Source organism: Corvus kubaryi, unplaced genomic scaffold, assembly GCF_017639235.1.
Source record: "Corvus kubaryi isolate FWS band 111438036 unplaced genomic scaffold, C.kubaryi_AGA036_p1.0 68, whole genome shotgun sequence".
NCBI classification, from domain to species: Eukaryota; Metazoa; Chordata; class Aves; order Passeriformes; family Corvidae; genus Corvus; species Corvus kubaryi.
The window spans coordinates 2,800,830-2,817,905 of NW_024582056.1; the positions used below are offsets into that span (position 1 = coordinate 2,800,830).

General features: G+C 34.8%; 1 protein-coding gene across 4 annotated transcripts in view; it reads left to right on the forward strand.

Moving 5' to 3' along the window:
- The window catches only part of LOC121674397 (cadherin-9), a 98,231-nt gene that overhangs the window by 25,153 nt on the left and 56,002 nt on the right, over window positions 1-17,076 (forward strand). For 2 of the 4 annotated variants that reach the window (XM_042048724.1, XM_042048722.1), the window contains one exon: window positions 3,714-4,027. In XM_042048724.1, the coding sequence (XP_041904658.1) occupies window positions 3,800-4,027 (228 nt within the window). In that variant the 5' untranslated portion in view covers window positions 3,714-3,799. Of the gene's footprint in view, window positions 1-3,268; window positions 3,338-3,713; window positions 4,028-17,076 lie in introns of those variants that run through there. The other 2 variants (XM_042048723.1, XM_042048726.1) reach the window with 2 other exon arrangements.

Below are 17,076 nucleotides of genomic sequence, written 5' to 3' on the forward strand. Positions count from 1 at the left end.
GAAAATATTTGGCATTAAAATATTTAACACATGAATGCCCAATCTTAAGAGACGTTTTCCAAGATAACTAGAAAGAAAACCATTTTCTGTAGTTTGACAAGAACAAGAAGTTGACATTTTACTGATTAAATGATGGGAGCAGAAATGAAGCGAGGAGAGATTGCATATAGAATATTGATTGGTTGCTTGGAAAAAGAAATTGTTCTCTTTGTTTTCAGATGAAAAATCTTTGCTCCTCTTAGAAGAAATCAAGTTAGATGTTTATCACAATGTTCAGAAGACACACTGACCCAGACTAATAAGTCTCTTTTTACACCTGAAAGGTCCAATTATTTTAAAAATGAAAAAGCAAGAAAAAAATGGGCTGTAACTTCATTCTTTGTTTTTGTTTTTTCCTCATTCTTCTTGACATTAAGGATTCCACCTTTCCCCTCCGTTGTAACGTCCTGCTAATTATCAAGGAAATCAGTAGAGGGCAGCGCTACACAGAAAACCAAACGTGTAAAGCAATCTCAGTTCAACTTCTGCCCTGGCCGGGACGAAATGTGGGAACCTAGAATCCTTCGAGAAAAAAACCTCTGTGCAAAATTGCTGTTTGCACAGAGATAATTTCTTCTAGCAGGTTGAGAACATGTGTGCACGAAGCACTGGGTTCCTTTGAATTGGAAAAGTTTGTCTTACTTTTCCAGACTATACCACAATCCTTTGTTTCAGTATTAAACTCCACCTTCTGAGTCTACCAAGAGCAACTCCTGACCTGCTTGAACAGTTGACAATGAGACAAGATGCATAAGCCAATGACCACCTTGAAGTATTTCTCTGAGTACAAACAAAAGAGTAGTATAAACATCTCCTGCATTTAAATGAGTATGGCAAATAGTGTTTGGACAGAAAGGAATGAAGGCAATTTCAGGAAATTAAAAATGTGCGGTTTTGAAATAACAAAAGTGAAGCACTTGAAATTTTGTTTACATTTTAAATTATCACCAAACTGAACATGCAATCATACATCTCTAAAATGCCAAATGAAAATATATTGATGTCACCCATCCTTCTCTCTTTAAAAAAAAAAAAGAGTAAAATCAAAGCAGACTAAATCATCTGACTGTCAGGTTTGTCTAAGTTTTGAAATAAGGACATTTTTGAGAGAAAATTTAAACTGTTTGGTAGTTTTGTATAACTACTTTTTCACAGCAGTCTTTCAAGGCTTAGAAGTTTTGGAAAATATATTTTTAGCATTTTTAATAGTTTATAGATTCACTATGTATTAAAATTTTGCCAAATTTGCATGTCATTTTCAGGAGGTTTTTTCCCCTTTATGGTTTGTTATGTTTTAATGGAGAAAAGATGGCATGGTCCAAGAAATTAGAGAAATAAATCAGTCACAACCATAAATATATAAAACCACAATATTTATGAGAATAGATACATAACAACACATAGTTCATATCAAACCAAAAGTAATCAAATCCAATATTTGATTTATAAGAACATTTGAATGTTATCCTTCAGAATGTGCAGAAGAGGAATTCTTGAACTACAGTCCAAATGCCGCTGTGAAAGAGAACTATTTGAGGACACATCAAGCAAGAATATCTCCAGAAGAGATAAGAGACTTGATAAGAGTCACTGGAAAAAGTTGATTATCTGACTTCTGAATACAGTATTTTCAAAGGTTCCTGTTGCTGCCTGCTTTCATTCTGAAATACCTTAAGCAGGATCTAATTTACAAAGAATGAAGAGGCCCTTCAATCCACCTCAGGTGATGCAGTGGGATGGATTTGAAGCACAAACAATGATGTCTTATGCTCTACATTAATAAATAGTGATTAAAATCATTCAGTGATTAAAATCTACTTCAGTCTAATATTATACAGGGAATTTGACTCATCAAACTTAAACATGGATAGAAGATTGGCTGACTGTTGGGGTTTTTTTTCTCTTTTGATCTGTATCCAGTAAATTTCAATCACAAGGCACGATCATCATGTACGAAACATGTTTTCCAGTTAATGTCAAAATTTACTGGTATTAAATTAACCACAAGAGAGTTGCACTTTGCCCCTCTGCGTGCAACAGGAACATACTGAGCATTACAACAGAGAAAACCAGAATTCAAAGAAAACGCATTCATGAATTTCTGCTAAGATCTATGTACATTCATGATTTTATGCAAATTGAGTTAATTTACTTGTGCTTTGACTCTTCACTTAAAATAGAAAACAAAAGAAAACAAGTTTTCCTGCGCTATATACACGATCTTCTGCATAAATATGACACCTATTAGGTTTTCTTCTTGTTTTTGAACATGATCTTAGAAAGTGATAAATATTCCAAGCCTTCACTTCTTGCTCAGCTAAAACTCTGTTTGAAGTTACTAAAATGCTAAGACTTTGATCCTCCTTCACAATTGCTAGTTAAGACCCTGAGTCCATACAGAATATCATCATTTTAAGACAATTTCACACAAGGGCACAATTCCAGTAATTTAATCATTAAGGCCTTTAGAGCACAATTCACTGAATGTTTTCCATTAAACAGTTTTGGTTCTCAACTGACAAATAATTTTCACAAAAAGCATCTTATTTCCAAAATGAACTTTTTGTACAGAAAAGACTCCCTTCCCCTCTCCTATAAAAACCCCAAACAAATAAACAACAGAGTGAAAATAGCTGTTGGTAATGATGGGTTGCAGAAGAAAGGGGGATAATTTTGCATGGGTTTTTTAATTTCAAAATTTCTGAATGTTATGGCCTCATGCTACTATCACTGTTAATGGACCAGGATTCTCAAAGAAAATATACTTCTGCTGCTGAATTATTTTCCTATGATTTCTGTAATATACAATGACAGCTCAGCAAAAGATATCCTAAAGACAAAACAGACTTAACATGAAAAAATTTATAGAAAAGACTGGGACATCAGGCACTTCATTTATACTGCCAGATAAAGAGTATGAGATTGATTTGGTTTGATTAAATATTGCTTACAAATCTCCACAGAAAACATTGGAGTAGTTTTCAGAAAAATACTAATTACAATAAGGTTCTATATCATGAAAATTACCATTCATTCAGCCATGATTCAGGGAAATATGAAATACTTTCCAAATGGAGAATTATTTTCCAAATGCAGAATTTTGTTAACCTCAGCAGGATTCCTATGAACCCACAGTTGTCTAACAAGTACTTTTTGTTGTTGTTTCAAGAATCTGTGGAAGGCATCAATAATATTTTACAAATTCCATTTTATGACTTCCTTTCTGCAGAAATAAAAGAAGATCCTCTGGACAATTTGGGGCTAGCAAAGGGGAAGAATGAGATGTATTAATCACAAGGTAACAGAAAATTCAGAATTGCAGACAATTCTGAACAGATACTAAGGAAGGATAGCACCAGGCTGAGCTGGAAGGGATTAGGTTGGAAGGTTTCCTATTTGGGCTGTTTCCTTTTGTCAGGATGCTGCTGGTAGCTAAAGCTTTCAGATAAAGTATTTTACTATCTTGTGTTTTAACTTAATGTCTATATACGGTGTGAGTGAACTAATATAAGATGAAAAAAGATGTTAAAGAACTTGACTCAAAACTCTCTGAGTAATTTTCATGGTTATTTGTCATTCCCATGGGTTATTGTTGTGATCACTAGACTGTGCTCCTGTTTCCTTAGGGAAGAAAGTTATTTCAACTTACACAAACACTTTCCTCTGTCCCTTAGGTTCTTACAAGAGGAATACAACATTTGAAAATTTTTTTTCTGGTGAATTATTAGAGGAGTGGAGGCTAACAGCATCTGTGGAAATTATGAGGATTCACTCCTTTCTGACAGTTTTGCTTTGGAGCTCTGTGTTTTATGTGATTCATATGACGCCATCCCAGAAAAGGACTAACAAGCACTCACACAGTGAAAGGATAACAGGATTGTCAGAGAATGATGGAAAAACACTGCACCGCACCAAGCGTGGTTGGATGTGGAATCAATTTTTCTTGCTGGAGGAGTACACAGGTCCAGACACTCAATACGTGGGCAAGGTAAGCCTTGTGTTTCAAGGATTCTTTAAAGGTGATGCATCTAACACCCTTGCTATTTTCACACCTTCTACACAGTTGTTTTGCTTTCTGTGCGGCAGTGGTCCCAATTTCTCATTAAGTCAAAGCACACCACAGACCACCTGAGATTCCATGATTGTTCAAAGCTGTGTGAGAAATGAAGCAGTTCAGTGAAAAAAAGAAGGAAACTGTTCAGACTAAAATGTTCTAATTTCTTATTACATATGCCCATGCAAGTTTTATCACTTTTTGAACAGTTAAACATAAATATTAGATAAGAGGATAGAAAAGTTATGATTTCATTCGTCTACCTTGTGGTATTCACCAGTATACTGGGCTGTGTACTTCCTCAAGTGAAATATACAATTCTATTGACAATAAAATTGCTGTCTATCCATGATTCCAAATAGGGGCGTAGTATTTGAGGGAAAAAAATCTGAGTTTTTTCATTTATGAAATAAACCGAAAATTTTACTTGATGACTTGAAGGGCTTTGCATTCTTTGAGATCTATCTACATCAGATGTTGTCGACAATGGCACCTCTGAATTCCAGTTGTCTTCAGTTCTACCTTCTCTGATAACATGCAACTCAGAGATTTCTAGATATTTAGCTCTTTGGTGTCTCACCATCCACAGATCTGATTTATAGTCTAGTAATTTTTATCAAGATCTAGAATATCAGAGATCTAGAATACACCCAGAATGACTTACAATTAAGGAAATGTTGATCTTAACGGCTTAAATGAATAAATGCCCTTTCCAGTTTCTGTCATTCATCCACCATGTTGTCACTAGCTCTTATTGTCAGGTAGCTGTCTCATTTTCAGGTGCCTAGCTACTAAACTGATTTGGACATTTGTATATAAAAGTTCCAAGATATTTTTGAACATCAGTTAATATCTCTGGTCATGGCAGACATGATCATCGGAAAACACAAAAATCATCTCTCTCTATTAAGGAACAAATGTCAAAGAAGTCAACTCTGGTAACTATGAACTTGATTCTAACCTTGTTCATACCAGCACCTGTACAGTTGTTTTCTGTGACATAAATTCTGACTTGAAGTAGGAGAAGTAAGACGAAGGCAAATAATCCTATTGCTAAATCTGTTTATCAGTGTGTAAAATAGGAAGGTTTATTGTAGGCAAAAAGGTCTTCAATAAAGGGTGAATTAATCACATAGAGATATTTCTAAAAACAACTTGTTTACAAGTATTATTTAATATTGAGTAGGCTTGCCAAGAAAACAAAGAAAAAGGTACACAAAAATTCAAACTCCGTAGCTGTAATTTCTACCTAGACTCACAGAAATAGACTAATTTTTTTTTAAATATAAATCTGTCATAGAGGAGAAATAAATATTGAACATAAGAGCTGCTTCCAATATCAGTCCCATTGAATATAGATGAAAGACTTCAAACCACTTTAAGACTCAGATAAATTAAGCTTACGTCAAGACCATCACCACCATCCCTGTTTCACTCATGGAATGCTTACATGCTTTGTTGCAACAGATGCAAACTTACCAGAGTAAGGTAAATTTGCATCTTACTTATTCCAAACTAACTAAAAGCTATTGGACCTTATTACCATGAACTTAAGTCCAGGAAGAAAACTCAATTGGCTGTAGAGCAGTTGGATCTGAGATGTTTCACTTCTTACAACATTTTACAATTACATATTGATATTTTTTACACTTCACTGCAAAATATTACAGAAAGACTCCTGAGAGAGGTCAGCATCACTAAACAGAGATTCTCTAAACAGATGTAAATCACCCCGAATATTATCCTGTGTTCCAAAGAGGAGTTGCATTGAACTGATGAACTCCATGTTGTTTTTTAATTTTATAACATGATGAAATGATCACAGTTCTGTCCTCAGTGGTATAAAACTGTGATAAATTCATTTTGAGTTAGTTCAAATTATCCTAAGTACATGTGACATACAGCACCAAGAGGGAGATGCTACAACAAGAAGTCAAAGAAGGAATTTTTTTTAAAGAAAGAAAAAACACCCCAATGACTTCATTGAACAACATTGTTCTGAGGAAGGCTTAAATCGCAGGTTTATTATTCTCCTCCTCAAAGGGATGGTAATTAGCAAACTGGTATGTGTGAAGTAAGAGCACTTTTATTCCAACCCATGGGGACTAGTTCATAGCAAGCATTCCTATCTATCCCCTCTTTAATATTGATACGCACATGCAGAAGGGCTACTGGGGTAGAATAACAAATGTAGTATTAAAATTTAAATAAACTGAATTAAGAAACTTTATCAGAAAATAAACTTCTAGGGGATAATAGTCATAATATTAAAATCTTCATTTTCACACCCTATTTCAATTCTCATAAAATTTTTATCTGTGTGGTCACTGATTGTGTTTTGTTACTAATGTTAATTTATAGATATTTTATTTTGTTATGAGTGCATTCTGCTATTGGCAGTGGGGAAGAATCATTCGGTATGACATAATGAGATAAAATTTGTTTACTAAGAAGGATGGGTACACAGGATGGAGAGATATTCTGTGACATCCCCACACCTCTCATTCTCACTGCTAAGACCCCAATCCAGTTCAGATCAGCATCAGGGCAACTGGACACTTGCTTTGACCACTGGACCGTCCAAATCTTGTCTGGCAGTCTGGCCCCTATGAGAAGACTCCTTGTGCTCAGGCTCTACTAAGTTTCAAGGGTCTCTGGAGTGGAGTTTCTCCCTCATATCTGAGGTGCTATCATCTTAAATAGTAATTTTTATAGCTGGATTGTTGGCAGCCACCCTTCAAGGACGGGTGATATATGCAGAACAATTGCTTTGTGAATGTGATGGGAGTCAAGGTAAATTCAGACAACTTACAGTATGTCCACCTCATATCTTTCTTTCCTGCTGCCATCTCAGAGGATTCATCTGTCTCAAATACAGGTGAATGTAAAAGATAAGTGCATAGGGAGTCTCTAAATTTTTTAGGTCCTACTACTCATGCTTGTAAAAATGCAGAAACTGCTTATGGTATCCTTCAATTTCTTATCCTTCTAAATTATATTCAGGAAATTCTTAGACCAACCAGCAGATCCATCTTGCCACATGTCATTTATAAAATGCATAGGGAGATAAACATTGTTCTGGAGAGTTTACAAGTGAAATATTCAGTCAGACATATGTAAGGTAAGCAGTAATAGAGTCCTGTTTAAAAAATTAGCCAAGAAGAAAAAATAAATTCTAGAAAATAAAAATGGCCATATTCTTTCAAAATGCCTGTCGCTTAGTGAGACTGTTGAATATCTCAATCAGATCACTAATGTGAGGAATTTTCAGAAGATGTAGTGAGAGGAACTGTAAAACCTGATTCTGCCTACTAAGAATTAATGGGAAAAGTGGATTATAATATATATTAAGAGTTAAATTTATGATATAAATCTCTTTTTAAAGGAAGAAAAAAAACTGTTGTGGTTTTTTGGTTTTTTTTTTTGTGTGAAATAAGCTGTTGGGAAAATAAACACCTCACTGTATGTCATATCTGGGATCTCCTTTTCTTTCATTAGGGAGGGGCCATAGATCCAGCCCCTTAGCTGATACTGACTTTAAGCCCCTTGCAGAGCCTGAGATATGAAAATTAAAACACTGACTGTCTATGAGAAAAGTGTACAAAATGTACTCACTTCCTAACAAACAATCCAAAGAGATAATAACCTAAAAAAAAAGGACTAGCAATTCAGGAAGTATTAAAATGTTGATGAGGACAGCATTCATTAATTGCACTGAAGGCTCTAACCATGTAGCCCTTGAGGGAGAATTAGTTTTCTTTTCCGAAGATAATATTGATTTTATGTGTCTCCATTTTTAAATGACTTACCTGATACTCATTGAATGGACATCACTTGTGCAAAATGCCAAATACCATTAACTCCAGTCCTTATGAAATTTCCCTAGACAAGAAGAAATAGACCTGATCAAAATCATTAGCCATTTTGGAAAACATGGTCCTTTATGTTTTGTAGCAGTATATTGAAGTGATTTCAAGAGATGATATTTTTCCTCCTTTAAGTCACTCAATTACATTTTTTACATGGAAGCTCTCCTCTCCCTATATCAAACAGGCATTTTGCTAATCAAAGTCTGCTAATCTTGATGGGCAGATAATGTGTGAAGTACCATGCCATATATGTCAGACATACAAAACTTTACAACCAAACACCTGCCGCACCCCAGAATTTTAAAAAGAAAGAACAAACAATAAAAGCTTTTTTTCACACCACCTGCAACTTTTCTTTCTCATAATAAGGGGGGAAATACAAAATCAAACACAAAATAAATGTCACTGTTCAAAATTAGCTGTTAATGAATAACATCCTGTTTAATAACTTCCATAAAAATAAATGAACTAGGTTCTGCATGTCATAAGGGGCATTTCAATTGGATGCAAACTGAAGAAATATCTCTTTTCTACCACCAGTTAAGCAAGAAATTTGTTTCATGACATTTGCTTGTGTGTCTTAACAAGAAATATAAAGTGAAAAGAAAAATAATAAGAAGCTAGTTTTTTTGGGGGGAGAGTGTTTGGTTTGGTTTGGTTTTTGGAAGGGCAGAGTACAACATATGCAACCATTTATTTCTTGTAATCTGCATTTATAAATATTCAGACTTCCACAAGGAAGGTTGTGTGCTGTAGCAGTGCATCTTATAAGAAAAAAGACAGACAAAACCAGAAGAACTTAATGTAACAATTGCCAACCTCACCAGACTAGGTTATTTATATAAAATTTCAATCAATTGCCGCTTTGTACTGAACGGTTTTGGAGTTTTTTCTTATTATTTAATGGAATTGGATAGTATTCTCTTGTAAATATACACTGTAAAAGTACTAATGGCTGAAAATATTATTTCACATTACTTTGCTGTCTGTCTTTGGTACACCTACCAGTCCAGAGTAGGCTCCCTCTTCATATGCAAAGCAGTATATTAAAAAGCCCTTCCTTCATTAGTCCTACACTCATTCATTCATGTCCTCTCAACATGTTGCTGAGGCCTTGGCCGTACTCAGTCTCTGCTCTGAGCAGTTTGGAAGGAAGAAGCTTATGGCCCCCAGAGGTGACCCAAACAAGCTGGCTCTTGGCAACACCGCAGTGCCCAAATCGGCAGTAACCTTAGATGCTCCATCCTGAAGCATAATGTTCTCTTCCACTGTAGTTTTTAATAATTACCTGATACTATTTTCTTTGTGTGTTGAATTTTTATCTTAATCTTGTGTTTGGAGTGTGACAGAGAACTTACTTTTTTACTTGTGACCTTAATCAATTTATGTAATTTTTCCATAAGATTTCTTTACAGCATTTGCTATTTCCCCTCTACAGAGTCAGTTTAAGAGTGACCTATAAGGATGGGAGGTGCACTATCCTTTCAGAATTTCAAGTGTGCACAGTATCCCAAAGCCATCTTATAAATCAAATTCTTCTTTGAAGAAGATCTAATAATATATTTTCATTAGAATTTCTGTTCCTGAAGTATAACTAATATATTAAGATTAAATAAAAGAAGAAAAATTAGTAGGGTCTCCATTTGTCTTTCCTTTCTCAGACCTCTAGCTTTCCTTGTATTTAAATAAATACAAGGAAATAATGATGTATCAAAGCAAAAATGGAAAGAAAAATAAAGACAGTAAGTACCAAAGGAATAAGAAAAAGAGTCTGACCAATATTTTAAAAAATACAAAAGAGAAAACCTCTTTGATTCATAAATTAATAAACCATCTCCACTTACACTGCATTCTTCAGTTAGCACATTTTTTCAATAAACATTTGATCTAGCTTCAAGCAGCCATATCCCTAAGCAGACGAATCACCGAAATAAAGCTAAAATTGAAATGGGCAAACAGAAAAAAAAGTGTTAAAAAAGTCCACAACAAGACTCTGTCTTAGGTACATTAATAACTTAATTGCAAAGACCAATAAGGAGCCTTAATTTTACTTGTTTAAAAATAATTTGTATTCTGAAGGCTTCCAACATAAGCCTTATTGAAAAATTGGTGGAAGTAAAATATACTTTTGTCAAAAAATAAAAAAAAGCAAAATCTTCCATAAATTTTGCTATTTTAAAAAGGAGGCTGGAGGGCCAGGGAAGAAAATGATGAAAGACAACTGTTACATCTGCCAAACACAAGGGACTCTTTTTTTTTTGGAGGAAGGAGAGCAGTGATTTCTGACAACCTAAATACATTTTCGACTGAAGTTTCAAAAATAGTGACGAGATCTAATCACATCACGCATAACCCAAGTATAAACAGTTTAAACATGAAGTATCTTGAATGTTACATTGCAATAATGGGCCTAAGCTAGAATTTTGCTGTCAAATTTGAACATCATATTTCACATAAAAAAAGATTTATTTTTGAAAACAACTGGAATGATCAGAAGCTTCAAAGACATGAATAACAAGGGTGAGTTGGCATTGTTTGGTACAGATAGAGCAGCTGTCATGAGATCTGTCAGCTTCTGTGTCTTCAGCTACATAAAAGACTGCTAATAAAACAATCTGAAGTTCTTGTCATGTTCAGGACAAGAAGTTGGGTTCATATTTTCATAAGGTTGATTTACAGTCATCAGCAGGAAAAAAAATTTGATGGTAAATACAGTCAATACAGTTAAGTACTAGGTAAAGAATGCTCAGAGAGACAGGATTATATTGATACTGGAGGTTTTCATGCCAAACTAAAAAAAAAACACATGCCAGAAAGTTGACACTGATCCTACCTGGAGGATGGAGGCTGTATACCACTTTAGGGCCCCCTCTGTCCTGTTCTCAAGGATTCTGTGTGAGTTTTCCAAGTTCAACTGCTAAACTGGTTTTGGGGGAAAAAATTAAACAAACAAACAAACCAAAAAAAACCTGAACCAAAAAATAAAGCCAGAAACATAAGAAATGAGGAAGTCCTCAAACCTTTTATCGTAATTTTTTCCCTTTCTCCTTTCCCTTTTTTTTTTTCCATTTCCTTGTCCCTCCTTCCCTCTCCTCTTTTGTGACAGAACATCTAGTATGCAATGATTTTCAATTTTAAAAGAACAAAACAGGAAGCTACCAAATATGTGCCTTTATAGATATTTAATGGAAAAAGGGGAGTTCACGACATAATTTTTGAAAATTTAGCAACACTAACTGAAAACTTCATCCATAGCAAAAATGCAGGCATCTAAAAAATTACTAACCTACTTTTAAAGCCAAAGTCAATGCAAGACAATTCAACATAGGCAAACCAGCAATATTTCTCCAATTCTTTTCCCTTTTCCCTCTCTCCCTCCATGCTTCTCCCAGGTGTGGAAAAAGTTATGCTCACCCAACACCCAACCTAGCAGTAAAGGTGTGGAGTCTAGTTTACAGTTCATCTCCATGCTTGCTCTTGGCTTAGTCACAGCTTCCAAGGAGATGTCCTGAGTGTGCTCAGAGCACCAGGGGGGTGGGACCAGAAAACAGGAATGGAGGTCGGGGGTCTGCACAATGGAGGCCTCCCCTGTGGAGTTCACTGGGATTGAGAATGTTGACAAGCTAATAAAAAAACAAGGCTTGAAGCAAAACCACCTGTTTTAAAGACATAGTGGGCACAGAGAATGGAGTCCTCTTTTGTCTGCAGTGGTAACTTCCAGCTGCCAGTTAAAATATAATTTTCTTTTTAATAAACAATGGCTTTTCTGAGCTTAAAAGTCTCTTGTTCTTGTCAAGCTCCTTATGCGAAAAGGCCTAAGAAGGTCTGGCTTGAAGATCTGGCTGGCTCAGGAACTTGGCACAATAGGAAATTGTAATGCATAGAATAGTCCTATCTTGTTACAACTTCATTGGCTGGTATTTCTAGACCTTGCAGCTTTAAGCCTGGGAAAAGAAGATTAGACCAGTGGCAATCTGCAGACCTATCATTATCTATTATCAGGCAATCATTTATTGTGCATGAAAAGGTGGGAGGGTGAGGAAAATGTATTTCATGAGATATTTTTCATTGTGGTGTTTATTTATTCCCTTGATTACATTATGGGAGCAATACTGGAGGGGGTAAGTGCCTTGACTATGTTGTGGTTTAGTGGTACCTGCCAGCCTGGTGATAGAGTGCAAAACTCATCAGAGCAAAACAAAATTTGACTCCCTAAAAAGGTCAATTTGACAGCATCAGAGGATGGTGTTGTGCAATGACTTGTCTGTCAAGGAGAGAGTTATGAATAGTCGTCTTGACAACGAATAGGGAAGCTGTCAACAAGCAACTGCCAAGAACAGCAAGACTTTTCTTCCTGTATGTGCCCGATACATCAAATCTTGTCTATTGCAGGAATCATCACACATTTCAGTCTTCTGGAAAATGAAAAACAATGTTAGTCTGGTCCATGTAATTGGCCAATTTAACACTATGCTGGGTATCAATCAAAAGAGGAACCTGTGTACTCATAATTTTTGGAAATACACAACCACGTATGTAACCGTATATACTGCTGTAGCAGCACAAACATGCTGGGCTAACTTCTGCTCACGCTTACATCAGTCTAGGGTCAAGAAACTGCTGAAATGCCTCTTTTCTGTTTCTACACAGCAGAATATAGTAAAAATAATAAGAAAGCATTACAGCCTCCATGAACATTTCAGAAGTTCCAAATTCATCCCTGTCTAGCTTCACATTTCAGAGACAAGTATGCCCATTTCAGATGGAAGCCACTATAACTGTTTTGTCAAATTTTGAGTTCAAGGAAATGACAACCAGGGTGATAATATTAACAGAGTTTTTTAACTGAAGAGAAAGTTTGTTATGTATTCTCCATTTTCATAGGAGGACCCTAAGGAGAAATGGCACCAATTCGCCCTTGTTTTAGTTATAAAACTCTTAACAGAATCTCAAAGAGGTTTTTGGAATGGTTGATTCAGCTACAAAAATTAATTTTTAGCCCCTTTCCTGCCATAAAACTAATTGGTAATGGTGGAAATAATTATTAATAAAATTTGATTATATTTTTGTTTTATATAAATTTTACTTCATTTTTTCCATCCATAAATTGTAATTGACAACATTTCTCTAGTGATGCTTCCCTCAGAACATGTCTGTGTATGAGGTGTTCCCACACAATATTACAAAACAAAAGCTCTGGAATATAATGACAGTAGCCATGAAGTATTGGGCTGAATGGTGTACCAGGGTACATGATGAAATGGAGGAAGATACAGAACCAAAATATTTACTAGTTACCAACTTGGTGAACAGTGCTTGAATTTGTGACAAAATCAATTGCTTTAATTTTTCCTAATGCGTAACAATGACAAAGACAGAGATACTAAGTGGGATATTGTTATACTTCTACTCAAGCACTCATAAAAATAATATACCTAACTTAAAATTTGTGCTTTTTGTCACCACCTGTAGCCATTTTTGCCTTTCGAATTTCTAGCCGTTACTACGTATTTCCGATTAAGAGCTGAAATAAACTACATTTCCAAATATTGAGAATAAATTTGGTTCTTATAGAAAAGTTCTGGTTTACAACTTCTATGCAGTTAAAGTGGAATTAAACACTAATATATCAAAATGATAAAAATGTTGCAAGTACTAATGCAACCTTTAAAAATGGTGCTCTTCTGATAGTTCAGTCTTACAGGGACTGTGGAAGTAAACATATTTTTCTTTTTAATAAGCATTTCTGATGAATAAATACTGTCAAATACCAGGAGGTAACAGACCATTAAATGTTCATATACAACTGGGTCAGGTAGCTGACTGATAGGAACAAATTAAGAAATTAAAAATAAAATATTGAAAGCATTTGCTTTCCTTTTCTCTCCACCATTGCAACATTTGTATTTAAAATGGTGACACTAAAATTCCTTTAAAACATTAATTAAGAAAAAAAAAAGAAAAAAAGATTGTATGTGCTGTGTAAAACAACTGACTAAAAGAAATAACTGTGTATATTTGCCTTTAATTTTAAACCTATATTAATTATGTGTGGACAAGAAAATGAATTTAAAGAGGAATTTGGCATGGGAGCAAGTATTTCTGTATACATTGTCACTGAAGCAAATGGAAGGAGGGTTGTTGCAAGAAAGCAAAATAAATCACGGAAGTGTCTTGGGATGAGTTTCACAGAACATGTAAATGCATTCATCTCCATAAAGGCTAGTAATTATTAAATGGAAGAGGTCATGGTTTGATTCCCACACACTCCGTCTGAAAAATTTAGAATCACATACAAAAAGGCATGAAGGGAAAAATATGAATCTATAGCAGAAGAAATTTTTTAGTCCCTTAAAAGTACTGAGGGAAAAGGAATCACCCATTCTGTTTTCATCTTATTGTAGACACTGCAATTAATTTTCTTCATATTTCAGGTGGCTAAATCTGGTCTAACTTCATAGTGTGTAAAAGAAACAAACCCCCTGTAATTTAAAATCATTTTATGGTCCTAAAAATTATGAAAATATGTGTGTATATATTCATGTAAATCTTTAGGATAAAGAAAGGATTTATGTTGATCTCTTTGATGAGGATCAAAAAGGATAAGTAAAATGCTAAAATCATGATTCTAAGATTAATAATTTCCACTTCCTTAAGTATCATTCAATGAAACGTATAAAAGTATTTTACAATAAATGAACATCACCTATGGTGAGACAGGCAATGACAAAATATTTCTTCTGAGGAGAAAATTGCAACAAAGTTGCTGAAACAGTGACTTGAGGTCACATAACAAGTCAATGCCAACAGTTTGATGCAGAACAGAATAGCTTCTGGATAGGGACAAACTCACATAATGGCAAGGCTTATCTATTTGGAGAGGTCAAGACAGAAAGGACAGCACTTATCAAGAGTGAAAACGATTTGAAAAAAAAAGAGCACTCCTGTTTACTTATTTTAAATAATAGCGAAATCTCAAGCTCTATCTTAAAACCTATTTTCAAATGATTAACTAGAACATTGTCAAAGTTTGACTCCAGATGAAGTTGTAGGATAATTAGCAAAACAACCAGTTTTATTATGTCTGCTGTACTCCAAAGTACAGAGTACTTTCTTAGATAAAAATGGATTTCAGAAAAGAACGGAAACAGTCATCATTGAATTCTTCAGTTCTAGACCCACAAATCTTTTTTCATCAAGTTATTAGAAAATTAGCATCAATACATTCAGAATTTTATCTGCTTTAACCACATGCAAATGCTTTGAATATCCTTTCTGTTAAACTGATAGTAGTTTAACTCTTCCCTTATGCATCGCCTGCTGTGTTTTTCTTTTAATTAATATTTGCATTAAGAATTTTTTTTAAAACCCCTTCTAAATAAGTCCTGCATTGTCTAATGTCTCCTTCTTAATCTCACTTCATCTGACAAGCTTTCAGATTCAGCTATTAAATTAAACATGAAGCAACACTGTTGGTCTGCAGGGCTTTATGCTTGGTTTGGGCCTTATTTTTTGATTTCTCTAGGCACCACTTCTCTTTCATGGAGTTTTCATCTGAAGCCCCAGGGAGCCTTATCCTGGCTCCCCTCTAAGCCATGATCTTCATGTTTAATCAGACAGGTACAATCAGCCTGTGGTTTATGCAGAGCCCAAACTCCATCTCAGGCCCCCTCCAAATGGAGTTACACTTATCAGTTTCTGCTGTGCCCCGGAAGTCATTAAGAAGTGTTGATAACTATTCCAGCCACTGCCTTGTCTTTGCCCTAATTTACAGTTATGACCTTCCAAGGATGGTATTTTGAAATAAGATTTAAAAGAACCATATGAGTACGTAGTGCAAATTTGAATAAATACAAAATTAGTGACAAATAAGAAAAAAAATACATTGAATATATTTTCCTAACTACTGGTTTTCATGACACTCTTCTTGAAACAATAGCTTCACTTAGGAAGCTACCTTTACATAACACAGATTTAAGGCTTGGTGCTTATTATGTTCTGTCTGGATTAAAACCTTTTTCTTTGATATATCTACCTTTGAGAATCTGCTTCCTGAATTTTACCAGGAATTAGGCATGTGCCTATCGGAGCAGACATGGGGCAGGGGAATTGCACTCAGACTGATGAAGGTATGGCATGGATAACTCCACAGTATACTTTCACTGACTAGTCTTGAGTTGGTGTGACAATATACATTTTCAATACAGTCAGCAGAACAGAAAAACAGTATAATACTTAAAATTAATTTGTCTGTGTTTTTCTTTTTGTTTCTTTTTTTTTTTTTTTTTTTGGCTTGGTCAACTTTGTCAATAAATAAGCAGTAGCAAAGGACCTTAGTGATACTTTAAGTCAAGCAATGACCTTACCTTCTTTCCAGTACTGTTCACCTGAAAATTCGGTTTTAGATAAAAATTTAAGGTATTTAAAGTGTCACCACATAACAATGGAATTCTGAAATGAGTATTGAGGAATTAATGAATTTCTTCTTGTGAGGTGTGTACAGTATCCACAAAATATTTAGTTTACCAGTTTGCAAAGCAGGATCTTAGGAAAAATACATCATTTTAAAATGAAGCTTTGTGGTAGAGATCATTGTGAATCAATAATCATGACACTCAGCATAATAACTTTTTAGGTTTGAAATGCATTCATGTAAAAGCAAGTATTTTTTAAGGATAATAAATAACTCATTTTGAATATTTCTGGAAACTACATATCCAGCAGCTTAAAAAAAATCTACATTTCAATCCGGATGTCTGCAGTCTGGTTTTGCTTGCTTGGTGTTGAAAACGTGGAAGTCTGTTTACATATTTAAGGCCAAAAAAGACTCCAATTGTATTGGTTTACACCTCAATATCTTACTATTCTATTATACTGTATGACTTTCTAAAAATCATGCAGTCTTGATCAGTGCACAACTGTCTATAAGTGTATATATATATACATATGAAATTATGGTCAGGAGTGACAAAATGCTCAAATATTCCTGTTATTGATATATTCTTTAGATTGTTGTGGATGACCCATCCCTGGAAACACTTTAACATTCAGTATATTCAGTCAATACAGCCCTTGTCCAAAGTTGGGACAATGGATAACCAGACAAGTTTAAAG